Below are 12,120 nucleotides of genomic sequence, written 5' to 3'. Positions count from 1 at the left end.
CACAATACTTTAGCAATGAAGGCAAATTTGCCATCTTCCTTCTTCAAGCAATCAAGGTGTAAGCAGACAATGACTTATCCCAGGTCACCTTAAAAGTCTTCATTAGAAACGGGGGTTACACAGCAGGGACTGAAGGCGGGTGTGAATGTAAACCATCCACATCCCATGGGGTTTAGGCAGGAGATGAGGAGGTAATTCTCTTTTGCTCTGTAAAGGAAAACAGTCACTGATCTCCATTTTCCCATTTTGACTATGCAACAATCAGGAGGACACACTGATTCAATAGAAAGTTTATAATTAAAAAAACCCTGCATTTATCCACAGAATATATTCTTCAGCTTTGAATTAACTTTGCTTTCATGCCTACTGCAGATGCAAAGACACAACAAAAGCAGAAAACACTTATATTCATGAGATAGTTACAACAGATCAGATAAAACCTTGAGTAATAAAAACCTTGAGTAATATTCAGAGCTATGAGACTAAGAAAAATTAACAGAGAAGGTTAGGAAGAAATTCAGAATACCTATCTCCAATTATTATTGCCTAAACCGTTTGTTGAAGTCACCCCTGAAGCAACTAATAGCAGGTGTTTTCAGATGCAAGATGATAGAAAAGAGGGGTTCCTGAGTGAATTTAGGCCAGCAATGCTTGCTCTCTTTTCCTGCAGGTTCCACAGGGGAAAAAAAAACCAAATACACCATACTTTTAGCTTTTTGGATGGGATGTTTTGCTGGAAAAGTCAGCATTGGCCCTCATGGGCTATTTTTTATTTATTGTTGTTGTTTCTGAGGGTAGGATTTAATGATTTAACCCCAGGAATCAGTTTTATACCTGATTTGTCTCAGGGAGACGTGTTATATTTTATTCCCCATTGCCCCTTGGGATCTGTTTTACTGTGAAGTAAAACCAGACGAGACAGAACTTGAGAAGATAACCATGAGCAGAAGACATTTCTCAGAGCATCACTGAGTAAACGGCTGTTACAAGAAATAAAAAAAACACCCAAAGAGGGTGTATTTACAAGTGCTTAAAGCTTATCTGAACGACAGGTCATTTCACTGAGCCACTCCTGAAATTAAAATCTGTGAGTGCTTGAGGCTGTTCATGGGAGCATTAAAGAGAAACACCCCTTTGGCCAAACAAACCAGTGCAAGAAAGGCATTAATTTGACTCACTAAGATGACAGACTTGCACATTGTATAACTTAAACGTACATGATGGGGAATACATGGAGGGAAAAAGTGTACACAGAATGTGTTAGGCAGATGAGAACAATGAAGACAAAGCAAATGAATGTTTTTGCTATGGCAGAGCCACAGGTGGGGAGGCAAAACAACGCAGAACCACCAGAAGATCCTGCCTGTCTGTATCTAAGGATGAAAGCCCAGTTCCAGATACTGGGTTTTGGGAATTACATCAAGTGACAAAAAAAAACCCAACAACCCCAAAACTTTCTTTAAAGTTCTGCAGTGACTTTCCATGGGAGAAAAGCCAGCTAGTTCTGTTACAACATCTAGGCTATATCACAGGGAAAACTGCTGTTTCTACGAGAAACGAAGTGAATATTCAGTGACTGGAGCCATCAACATGTATACCCGAAAAGCCACACAAATTAAAGATGTTTTAATTTTACCTTCTTTTTTAAATCTGTTGTTGCCTTGCATTTTATCATAGTTCAAACTATGCCATAAGCTCTTGAAGGCAGCACTCGTCCCTGCTGGTGTGTCAGCACGAGTGAAGTGCTCAATGGGAAACCAATCGTTTGGGGTGCTATCGTATTACAAATTCAAAATTGGAAAATTTAATCAAATAAATTTTGATTACTGTAGTTTAATTAGTTATAACTAGTAATAATTAGCAAACGTGCTAATTGGATTTTTGAGGGGTTAAATCACGTTCTTTGCTGGATGGCTGTCATCACCAGAATGCTTTTGTGCTTTGGGATTTAATGGATTTCATGTATTTATTCTCATAACCTCTTGTTGTGCAAACACTATATACCATGATACACATGACAGTGTTAGATGGAACACAGATTATCAAAGGTATTCAGATGCTTAATTTCTACTGATTTTAATGTGAGCTTCAGTGCCTGAACAGAAATTGCAGGGGTCTCCTGCACAGCTGATTGAAGCGCTTAGGCCATCCTCTAACTGGAGAACACAGCTGCAGGTTAAGGAGCGGAGAAAAGCAACCTATTTGAAGGAGGAAAGGATGAACAGTTATCGTCCTCAACTTCCTTTGTGGCTATGAGATATAGCATAGAATCAAGTAGGTTGGAAACGACCTTTAAGATCAAGTCCAACGGTTACTCCAGGACTGCCAAGTCCACCATTAAACGATGTCAATGAGGGCCTCATCTGTGTTGGAAGCTAAAACTGTTAAGTTATAACAAAAAAAAAAAACCCTAAGGAAGTCCCTTACATTTGACAGAAGCAAGGCAGAAAAGGAGGAAGACATGGTGATACCAGGCTTTCATACGCAAGGCTATAAAAATAGCACTTGGTCAGTAAAGCCCCAACTACCACAAGAGAGTGCTGGGATGGACACACAAGCATACCTTTACAAAGAGCAGGAAAAGAAGGTGAATTTATGTTGCCATTTTAGAGTTTTGGTTTTCTTTTATGCATTTTTTAACCCCCATCCAGGTACTGGTCAGGAAGGACCTACATCTTCCTCATGCTGCAGCAGTACCAGGGAAGATGAGGTATTACCTAAGATTAGAGAGCAGTGATGGTGACTCTGCAGGTCTGCATTTTTGTATAGGTTATCTTCAGTCAGAGTCTGCTTACAACAGTTTTTCCAGTTTAAAAATTAAGCCTCTCTCTTTCACACTAAAGAACAGTGTGTCAAGCAGACATAGCTTAAAGAGAACTGAAGGTTTGAATGGGTATCTGTAAAAATAAGAAGGCTTTTGAAGCAACTATGGGTATTAACGATTCCACCTTGAAGCCTGATCTGAGAGCAGGAGTGCTAGTGTTGCGTAAGAGCAAAAATAAACATGACGAGAGACCTACTGTTACTGAAATGTGGACAAGTTGGACCAGCTGTGTAACAGTCAATGCTTCTACAGTAATACATGTTGACAGCAAAAATAAAAAGAATGCATTACCGAGACACCATCAAATGAGCCCTGTCATTACATGGAAACTCCACCCTGTATAAGCTTGTCAAAAAGTGTTACTGTAATCCTTTGAGAAGCCTCCTCCTCAGGCAATGGAGAAAAAATGTTCAGGATCAGCCCAGAACAGGTGTGTTGTGCTGCAATGCCAGGACTTAATCACATATCTCTTCGCATTAATCTCACAAAGGAACTAACGTGGCTCTATATGGGCCCATCATGCCACGCTGAGATGACTATTTAACTACCCAATTACAGTAAGCAAGCTGACAGGGTGTTTAAAAATGGGCATTCCAGGGCGTACTGTATTTTACAATTATTATTTGTTTTCTTAAGCCCAGCACCAGGCAGTGACACTTAAGAGGAACTGGTAATACATGCTCTTTTCAAAGTCAATCCCTGAGAAATCTCAGCTCACACCTAGATCAACAGTGGCTGAGGCTGGCTGCCCCTGCTCTGAGATACCCCCTTTTGCTTACAGGAGAAACTCTGTAATGGCATTTATTTCCTCTTCGCAAAAATCCCCAATTCCCACAGTTTAAACAGTAGTTGGGGAATCAACATTTGTAGTGTGGGCCAGAGGAGCAAACATGGTTAGGAAAATATGTCCATCAGATGTACAAAATCATTAGTGTAGCCTCAGAGTAATTCTACATACAAAGCCTGAGGTTGGACTACAGACCCTACACCTGACTGCACTGACTAGGGTGGAACTGTATCCTGGCCAACTGGCCTTACTGCTGTTGATGCCACCAAACCCACCATTTAGTTATCTATTGGTCCCTTTTCATAAGTGCCACATGAGCACAATGTCACATGTTGCTGATCATATCTTATTATTTGTGGCTTGTCACCATGGCAATTTGGCTACTTAGACCATGAGACCTGCTTCAAGAAACCTGCTCTACTGGAGGCTGATAGGGTCCGTCTGTCAGAGAAGGGGAAGATCATCTTTGACCATAGGTTTGCCAAGCTGGTGAAGAGGGCTTTAAAGTGAAGTTGCTAGTAACAGAGAACCTCAATTCATCCCACTCCTACCAGTCTGATGTCACAGAAGGATTCCAGGTCAAGAGGACTGCCCCTGAAGAACAGCACGAACAAACTCCTGCCACTCCAGCCAGTAAGTGAGCTCAGGGTAGAGTCCAGAGTTGCGGTCAATGGCGCAATGTCCAAATGGAGACCAGTGATGAGTGGCATTCCTCAGGGGTCAGTATTGGGACCAGCATTTTGTTGGTAACATGGACAGCAGGACTGAGTGCACCCTCAGCAAGTTTGCTGATGACAAGTGCAGTCAACGTGCTGGAAGGAAGGGATGCCATGCAGAGGGACTTTAACAGGATGGAGAGGTGGGCCTGTGCAAGCCTCATGAAATTCAACAAGGACAAGTGCAAGGTCCTGCACTTGAGTCTGGGCAATCCCAAGCACAGATACAGGCTGGGCAGAGAATAGGTTGAGAGCAGCCCTGAGAAGAAGGACCTGGGGAGTAACACAGCTGACAGGCAGCAAGCAACAGGCCCAGTGATTTGTGATCAACCCAGAAACCTTGGAGGGCAGGAAAAAGAATAGGATGGCAGATTGATCTCCATTTAAGAAAGCTTGGGAGAAAAACTGAGTGCCAAAATTGCACACCACTGTACCTCAAGGCATGTATGTTGTATTAGTATGAGTACATAGATGCATCTCAATGTTTTTAAGGTGGTTTTTTTTGAGATTATATTAAACACAATATACACACCTAAAACTTAAATCCAAGTTCTAGTTAAACGATGGTAATTTAGCACTTGACATCATACAAAAATATGCCCCAAATTTACGTGTAGACTTTTATGAGACTACACCAGTGTATTTTACTCCTACATGGATACAAAGCCCAGGATTTAGATAAACACACTATTATCACCAGCTGATGAAGTGACTCACTTCACTCAGGTGAGATATGCTGGTGATGCTGTTCTGAGCATCCTGCCTACGCCTTAGTCAATGATCAGTGACAAGCTGCTGACTCTAAAGCGATGCTTGAACAGTTACAGCCAACGTCATGGTAAACACCTGTACCATTAGCTGCCAATGGTAATAGTCATCCTATACAGAAATAACCATCAGAGGGCACTGTAAAACATGTGCTAAACAGAATTATGCAGTAGCTCTGCTGGAAGCTTTCATGTGCATGCAAGTTTAAAATCCACAGTGGAGAAGTTCAGCTGCATAAACCGACTCATTAATGATTTCATGCTGTTATTTACAAGTGTTTCCAGTTCTATTTCCCTCTCACACACACTTCTGTTTACAACAAATCTATATAGATGACTTCTCTTTTGAAAACACAAAAGAATTTTCTGCTTATCTTCTTGTGGTTTTATGATGACTTACTGTAGCTATTATGAAAACAGTAACAGAAACCGGACTCTGTATCCTGTTTGCTATTGTAATATTTGGGGAAAAAAATTGCACCGACAGCAATAAGATCCTAAAAAAGAAAAGGTGTTGATGTTTGAACGTTTGAAGTTGTCAAGTACAAGACTTGCAAGAAAGCTACATATTATGCAGCAAACCACAAAAAGACAATGTTTTTCTTACAGGCTGAAGCCCTCTATTGAGTACAGACTGCTTGTCAAATACTCCCTTTCTGGAATAGTAACTTCATAAAGCAAGGTGATTTTTTTGGTTTTAAACTTCCTGCTTCAAAGGCAAAAGTGCCTCAGATCACCTTTGCGGTGTGCTTGTTACAAATGGAGCCAAGGGGTAAGTAAATATCCTATTTGCATACAGAACCCATGGTGTGTGGAAATGTGCCTTCAAAGTTTATGAAATTTTCCATTAGTTTTCTGAATGTCAAAATGTGTTAGAAAAAACTCCTTTTGGAGAAGAAATGTCACTGGTGCTCTCAGTGACAGAAAACCAAAGGGGATGTGAGCAAAGACTTCAGAAGACTTGGACAAAGGTAGATTTTAGAGGAACGTATAAAAATTAGTTTTCCATTCTACCTACAGAGGTAAAGCACTTGGAGTAAGAAGTCAGGAGACATCCATATCACCACTCTGGGGACACCTGTTACTGGACTGTCACTGTTCTTGGCCATCCCATGAAGGACTGACAGCAGCTCAGGACACAGAAGCCAGTTCCTGGTTCTGCAATCATGGCCTCAAGGCTACTGAGTCTTCTCTTTCTTTAAGCTTTGTTTCCTTTCCACCCAGATGTTCCTCAGTTGCAAACTCACTTGGTTTTATCCTCTTAGACACATTCTTTCACTATCTCACCTCTCCCCACCTTCTTGTCTCCTAAGTACTGATGTCCTCTGCTCTGGACAACTGTTCTGGTGTCCTGTTCCTCCCTCTGTTCCAATCCTATCACTTCTGCTTCTAGTTCCTTCTCATTCCCCTCATTTGCTCTTATCTCTCTGCCTTTATATGCTTTGCTTTTCTTCTGTTTTCTTCCTTTATACAAGCTTTTCGATGTTTTCACTTCTGAACCTTTCTTGGAAATAATCTGTGATGGAAATTTTACCTTCTTGCTAAAGCATTAAACCACACCCCATAACTAACATATTCCTGTTAAAATGCAATAAAAAATTCCATTACATTGTGCCTTGGATTTTTGTTGTAATCTTCATAATAAAATTTGTGTTCAGTACTAACAAAATTGAATTCAGTTTCTTTACCATTGAACTACAGGTAGCATAAATAAAAAAGAGAAAATGAACTACAGTGCAGATATGCTGCCTTCATATTATTATAACTATAATCAGTAAATCTCATACTAATGAGATACAAGGTTTAAATGTGAAGAATGTGTTTAGTGAATTATTGTCAATCAATGTCTACATAACAGGATAAGAAAAACCTTGAATGGCAACACACCTATTATTTTAAATTCCTAAGTACATCATTACTTCAAAATGTCACTCTCAATTTATAGAGTAACAGATAAACATCTTTCAACTGTATACCTCACTGTGTCTGCTTCTGTGTAATTGAAACACTGGTTTTGAAAAGTGTTGTCGTCATGTACCCATTCTGGTTTGTTCTGAATGGTGATTCAGTACTGGCATAGTGCTGGTGAAGGCTGCTTTTAAATCCCCTTCCACATGTGTACACTTAAGATACATCAATCTGGTTTTGTTTCTACCTGTGACTTGGAGCTGGTCACTGGGAAAAAATTGGATTGTTGTTTCCTTCTATGAGCATATTAAGCTCTGTAATACCACTGTAAATGTAAACTCATGACTAGTATTCAGAAAAAGGAAAAGAACAAAAATGACAAGACCAACAAGGAGGGGTTTTTTGAGATCCTCTGAATGAATACACAAAGGAGACTTGACATGTTTAATTTCTGATGATGGAAGAGACACTAAAACATATAATACCCAAATTCACTGGCTAAAGAAACATCTGGTTAATTCTGCATCCCCAGTGATTTGTGGAAGCCAGTACGTATCTGCAGTAACTTTCAATGCTCACCTCATCCTTTATGTCTTCCTGCTGCTGGGCACTGAAGATCTCCATTGCAGCAATCAGCCTCATCATTAGCTCATCCACTGTTGTGTTACCTAGCAACAAGGAAAGATAGCTGAACTTCATATCATTAAAGTTATTAAACAAAAAAAAAGTCAGTTTAGAATTAATCCATAAAAAATAGCCAGATTAAAAAAAAACAGAGTAGAAAATGCAAATATCTCAGCAGAATGCTTTTAGTTTGCCTTTTTATTGAAAATTCAAATCAATTTTTGCAAACAAGTGTTGATAATGTTGATCACAGGCTAAATTTTTAGGTGGTTCAAATCTGAACAACTGCTTTTATGCTTGCATGGAATAACTTCAGTTTTGCCTTTAATGCCTAACATTGAAGGAGAGTAATGTACCTGGGGTTCCGTGACATGGAGTGATTTTTCAGTTTTAGAATGATCAAGGAGACTGAAGCAATTGCTTAGCCAGGTAAGAAAAGGTAGGATGCTGGCAGCAGCATTCAAGTGAATTGGTTTAAAGAAAACAAACCAGGATACCGGGATTGACTGGATTTGTGCCCACGCATTTTTATTTAGGTGTAACTAGTAGTAAAATTTCAAATATTATAATATATTCTTTTCAGTGTATTTACTTCTTGCAAAGCTAATACTAGCAGGAAAGTAAGTATCTGTGTATACATATCCAGAAATACAGCACATGCATAGGAAAACAGATACCACCTCACATTTTTTCTACCAGCGTGTCTCCAGTATTCAGTAAGACTGAAAGATTAGTTTAATTTCCTACCAAGATGCATTCAGCCTTTGGTTTCTCTTCCTAAACTGAAAACTAGACTACCCATTACAGCCACTTGTCATAGTAGTTAAAAGACCTTGAGAAATGGTCAGAAACTATAAACTCAACATCTGCCAGCCTAAACACTCTTCGGACCTTAGCAGGACAACACCAGTAAGAGCTAGATTTATATTGGTGATGCTGGTCAATATTTTAAAAGGAATAAACTAACCAAAAGCCACAGTACCATTAAAGAAAACCAAAACAGTCCCCATAGTTTCCAACCCCAGAAAAGAAGTAAAAATTGAAAGCAAACTTAGTCTGCATTTCAATAAACATCACTGGGACTTAAGTTTCTATATCGCTGTATCTCTTCTGTAAACATGCCTTCTCACCCAGCCCTGAAAGGCCTCATTGTTCCCACTTCTAGCATTTGCTACCTTAGCAGAAAATGTTATCCCGCATGCTACAACATGCATGACTTCAGAGACAACCATTCATCTGAGGGCATATTGTTAAAAGATATCCCAATTCATGGGAAAACAACAAGCACACTTTGATTTCTGTTAAAGGATAGATTTAAGCCTGTAATAGATGATCACTTTAGTTCAAAAGACTGCAGAAAGGCTGATGAATCATTAAAACTTAATGACTGCAATGAAATAATTTGGATTATTTTATAATATAAAGCTGCATTGTATTATGATTTTAAATCACCCAGTTGCTAAAACAGTTAAATAACTCTAAGCCAGTAAGTACTACTGGCTTCAGGGGGATAACACAGGTGCTGAACTATGCTGCAGTTATAAAAACAAGACAATCTATTTATAAGATTGTTTGTATGAAATAAGTTTTATAAGTGACAGAAGTACCATGAATTAATGCACGGATTTTGTCCCACTAAGGAGACAAAATCCATGCAAGATTAACAATTTTATGCACAGAAAGGAGCACTGCAGATTACTCAAGAAAATTATTAATTCCATATGCAGAAAGAAACAGTGATGCTCTCTGCAAAAGGCAGAGAATTTCCTCAGAAATATAAGGAGATTAGAATAAAGATTGCTAGATATAAGCAATAAATAAACGAGGACACAATGTCAAGAAGGCAAACTTGTGGAGAAAGCAGAAGAAATAAGAGGCAGCCATTCTTTGATGTATTTTAATTTGAAGAGTTACTGAGAACAGCAGTCAAAGGGCACCACTCCACTTCTAAGTCATCTTGCTGTCACAAAGAAATCAGAGGAATGGTTATGCCAGAAAGAACTGCTCATCTAAGCCAGAAAGCTTCATTCATGTGAGATAATATTAGTAACTTAAATTATGATTTGATTTGGGGTCTCCATACTGCAGGCAGGTCTGCAGTGTGGAAAAAAAGCAACTCATGTTCAAATATTAGCTCACTACATGCAAGGGTCCACATATCAACAAGGAACTACATGCAAAGAACTAAATGCATTCTGGCACTACATAAAAAGTGCTGCCAAAAACTTCTGGATATTAGGGATGTATCTGGATATAAATTTGGAACACTAAATATAGCTCCTCATTTAGGAAATCTGGCTTCTAATTTAAAAAGATGAAAACCAAACCACGATTCTTCCACAGTCATGGCAACTTCAGTCTCTAATACCATGTTAATAAATGCATTTATGAATAGTAGCTATTTATGTCATGGCAACTGAAAGTTTGTTTTGTGCAACAAATTCATATTCTGAACATCTTAAAAAGAAAGGGTTATCAAAGATCTAACAGTTTCAGTACTCACATAAATACTTTTAATAATAAGTATAAAGAACCGTACCTTGTATTACATTCAATACTTCATTAGATGATCGTTTCCCCATAATAATAAGGAAAAGTGGAAACTGGTCTGTCTTCTGAGTCCGAATTGTTTGGGCTACAACACTCCCGAAGTGTCTAGTGCACATCGTCAGAAACCTATGGGGGGGGGGAAGTTAACATTGTAGAGGGTGAAGAGTGTTTAAATAAATAATTATGCTAAATTCAACAGTTTAACTGTTACTTCACTGTTCAACATCTGGGCTTCTGTATTCAATTCTAGAGCTCCTTACCCCTTCTTATAATCATGAGAACACTGACAAATAAGATAGACCCAGGTTGTCTAAATGAAAACAATTAATAACCAGTTGAGATAGTGGTCTTATCTGATGGAGAATTCCATTTCCTGTGAAACTGTTCTGCAGCCTAGAATTCAAAACTAACTCCTCCTATAAAATCATGCTTAATCAATTGTTAAAACTTCTAAAGAGAAACTAAGCAGAGCCATAATCTAGTAAACATAGCAAACTATAAAGATAGTATCATTTCATGTGAAACCATAATAACAAAAGTGCAAGAAATTGTTTTTATCAGCCACAGAATTAAAACATGGTACTTCAGAACTGTATTTTCCTTTGTACTAGTGCCCTGCAAGTGACATACTTAGCAGTGTGGTCTAAAAAACAATAATTCTAAGCTTTTGACCAAAAAAAGCTGTTGGATATTAGCATACAGAAGTCTAGCATTAGTATTCTTAACACGATCTTGAATAAATGAAAAAACTGATAAAGCTTTTCTCTTCCATTAGAGGACTGTTTGAAATTAGCATTTCTTTCAAGAGAAAAGGGTAGCTTATGATATGTTTTCAGATCTGATGGTAAAAAGTAAATGTCATAATAATAATGAATTATGAAAGACCAAATGCAAATATAGAATGCTTTAATAAGATCCAATTTAATAAAGTCTGTAAAAATAATGGACTTTTAATAACACGGGTCACAAAAGGCAAAATAGTGGAAATTCTGAGGACTAACCACTGGTAGGCTTATTAATTCTTAATTATGTTCATGAAAGGCAACTTAAATCGTGTGTTTTCTTATGCCTTATGATAATATTTTAGGTAACAACTACTCTGAAATGTATGCTGTAACTGAAGAGCAAAGTCCTGTTGTCACATGCATTAGAAGCCAAATCTATTTGGAAAGACAAACTACATTAAAATGTCAAGCATTCCAAGTAATTTCTTCTCAAAGATACCAAAAAGATTCAAAATTGAAATTTTTTTCTTAATCAATATATATTGTATGTAATAAAATTGTTGAAAATTTGATAAACCTGATGAGTACAACATAGTACTTGTTCAAGGCACCAGAAGTGTAAAAAACCCCTCTCTCCTCAGAGACAATTTGTAGTGTAACTATGGCCATAGCTGGATAGAAGGCCATGAACAGCAGCAGCCAGAGAGTATTTCAAAGGCATAAATGTTACTGGTAAACACTCTTTCTTGCCTCCTTGATTCTGTCTTGAGCAATTCAGAATGATTACACTCAAAGACAACATCAAAACCACCAAATACAGTCTGCTATATCAGAAAATAGCTATGTAAAGAAATACCATCTGGTAAAGACAAAATAAAACGTCCACAAAGTCTGGACATACAAACTCCTAAACTAAATAACAATTGTTGATGTTTGCCGTTCAAGGTGGGAACACGTAAGTGAAATCTTGGCCTCACAGAAGTTAGTGGTGATCTTCCGCTGCAAAATGACTTAGGTGAGTTCAAAGTTTCACTCCTGGAGGTAATAAAGATTGTGGACAATTGAACTGAATTCCTGAAATTTGTGTATTAAAACTGTTTAACTGGCTTCAATGCACCACAGAAGAAAAGCACTAGGGTTGTTTTGGGAAAACAAAATATCGTTATAACTCAACCTCAAAATACATTTCCATAGATACGTCAAGAATTCGGAATGAAGC

General features: G+C 38.2%; 1 protein-coding gene across 1 annotated transcript in view; it reads right to left on the bottom strand.

The window, feature by feature from the left end:
• The window catches only part of FAF1 (Fas associated factor 1), a 170,723-nt gene that overhangs the window by 22,853 nt on the left and 135,750 nt on the right, over window positions 1-12,120 (bottom strand). Inside the window, exons 14-15 of the mRNA XM_061344844.1 lie at window positions 10,166-10,302; window positions 7,582-7,670 (exon numbers count right to left, since the gene is read on the bottom strand). Coding sequence (XP_061200828.1) covers window positions 7,582-7,670; window positions 10,166-10,302 — 226 coding nt within the window. The remainder of the gene's footprint in view (window positions 1-7,581; window positions 7,671-10,165; window positions 10,303-12,120) is intronic.

Source organism: Neopsephotus bourkii, unplaced genomic scaffold, assembly GCF_033783945.1.
Source record: "Neopsephotus bourkii isolate Nb327-2 ecotype Australia unplaced genomic scaffold, CSIRO-AGI_Nbou_v1 NB_234, whole genome shotgun sequence".
Lineage (NCBI taxonomy): Eukaryota > Metazoa > Chordata > Aves > Psittaciformes > Psittacidae > Neopsephotus > Neopsephotus bourkii.
The sequence above is the reverse complement of the archived record's forward strand: the minus strand, read 5'-3'. Positions and strand labels throughout refer to the sequence as shown.